We start from the raw sequence: 1,802 nt of genomic DNA on the forward strand, positions 1-1,802 counted from the left end.
AATCCTGGTTCTTATTTCATCAGTCTCTTTTTCCAAACCACTACATTATACATATATATACACACATATATGAAAGATAACTTGAAGTTACTTGACTGGCCATTCATTGATGTCTTCAAATAAAAAAGAAGGCAATAAGCAGTCCTTGAGATTGGACCACTGCAAAGAAGGAAATACGTCTGATATCGGAGTGAATTCACTGTCTTCTATCAATAAAACTTTAACAACATCTTTTTGGTAAATACCATTATGGCTTTTGCTGTTTTCTCTGGAAGAATAAGCATGTTCTTGGCTAATGTTCAGAGTCGAATTAATCCTGGAGCGGTTCTTATACCGCAGTGTATTGCTGTAGTTAGCCGTGATCTTCCAGTTGTTGGACATGTCTATGCTGCTAGCATTATGTAGAGTCTCAACTATTGGTGTTTGAGTAAATATTGTATTCTGGGGTTGGTTCAATTCGTTTGGCGCTGATGAATTCGTTAAGGGATTCTTTCTCTGATTCTCCTCTGACACAAGTTTCTTTACGGCACTTTTATTCTGTCGACTGTTAAGATTGCTCTCACCAGGGACTGAAGTCTGTTGCCGTGCCAAGAACGGTGGAATTGTCATTTGAGGGAAATCTTCACTGGAAGCTACAGACAAAGGTGGCAAAGAGTTCTTTGAATTTGGAGCTATAAATGAAGAATTAAGTTTGTTTGGATTTGAACTGTTCACTTGATTCGTTGGCAGATTGACAATATTCTTAGAGATTTTGGGAACCTGGTTTGGCATCATACCTTGGAGATTTAGCTGCAAATGCTGCTCTTCTATGGAATACTGATCCATAACATTTGTGTTAACATTCACGATTGGCCGTTTGTTGCCTTCAATTTCAGCTCTGTTTTCTGTTGTAATTTTAACATGTTTAGAAGGTAGACTCATGGAACAAACTGTACTGGTTTTATCAGACTGGTTCTTACCAACATCTACAAGCGAGTCATTTGCTGGAGGCTCTGTAGTCTTAGAAGACGCTATTTCAGTAGTCTTTGGCCGATGACATAATGGAAGATTCAGTTTTTCCTTAGCAATTCGACAAAATGCATTGTGAGAGTCAAATAGGGACTTTAATGTTCTCTGCTGAATTTTAAGAGTGTTGATTTTTTTAAGGAGAATGGCTTTTGATTTTGCAGTGTGGTTCATTTGCAAGCCCTGTTGTTTCAACAGTTCACAAGTGATTGAATTCGTTTTTTTAATATCTGACAATTTTTCTTGTGATGTTAGTAGAAGATCTAGAGAAAGACAAAAAGATATAAACATTTTTAACATTGTACAAATGTGGATGATAAAAAAACAGAAGTAAAATCTACATTCTAAAGACAAGTTAATGATTCTCAAAATTATCTTAACCCTTTAAATACTGACTTACCCAAGACCATCCATGGTTCGGCGAAACAAATTTCCTACTTTAACTCTTTAGCATTTGAACTGGCCATATCTGACCCAAATATGTCACATGATTTATGTTCTAATCAGCCAGATCCAGCCTATCACACCTACCCTTCAATGCCACTATAAAATATACAATCTCATTATCAAAAGTTCAAAGCTACAAAATAATGCCATATTAATTAAAAACAATTTGAATGCTAAAGGGTTAAAGTAAACTAAATTAAAACCTTCATCAAACTTTTAAGTTTATGTTCCAAACAGGCTTACTCTTTTACTTGTTTCAGTCATTTGACTGTGGCCATGCTGGAGCACCACCTTTAGTTGAGCAAATCAACCCCAGGACTTAGTCTTTGTACTTATTCTATAGGTCTCTT

General features: G+C 36.0%; 1 protein-coding gene across 1 annotated transcript in view; it reads right to left on the reverse strand.

The window, feature by feature from the left end:
• Positions 1–6: 6 nt before the first annotated feature.
• Positions 7–1,802, reverse strand: part of LOC106879372 (myb-like protein U) — a 6,334-nt gene continuing 4,538 nt past the window's right edge. Inside the window, exon 4 of the mRNA XM_014928897.2 lies at positions 7–1,268. Coding sequence (XP_014784383.1) covers positions 88–1,268 — 1,181 coding nt within the window. The 3' untranslated portion in view covers positions 7–87. The remainder of the gene's footprint in view (positions 1,269–1,802) is intronic.

This window comes from Octopus bimaculoides, chromosome 25 (assembly GCF_001194135.2).
Source record: "Octopus bimaculoides isolate UCB-OBI-ISO-001 chromosome 25, ASM119413v2, whole genome shotgun sequence".
Taxonomy (NCBI): Eukaryota; Metazoa; Mollusca; class Cephalopoda; order Octopoda; family Octopodidae; genus Octopus; species Octopus bimaculoides.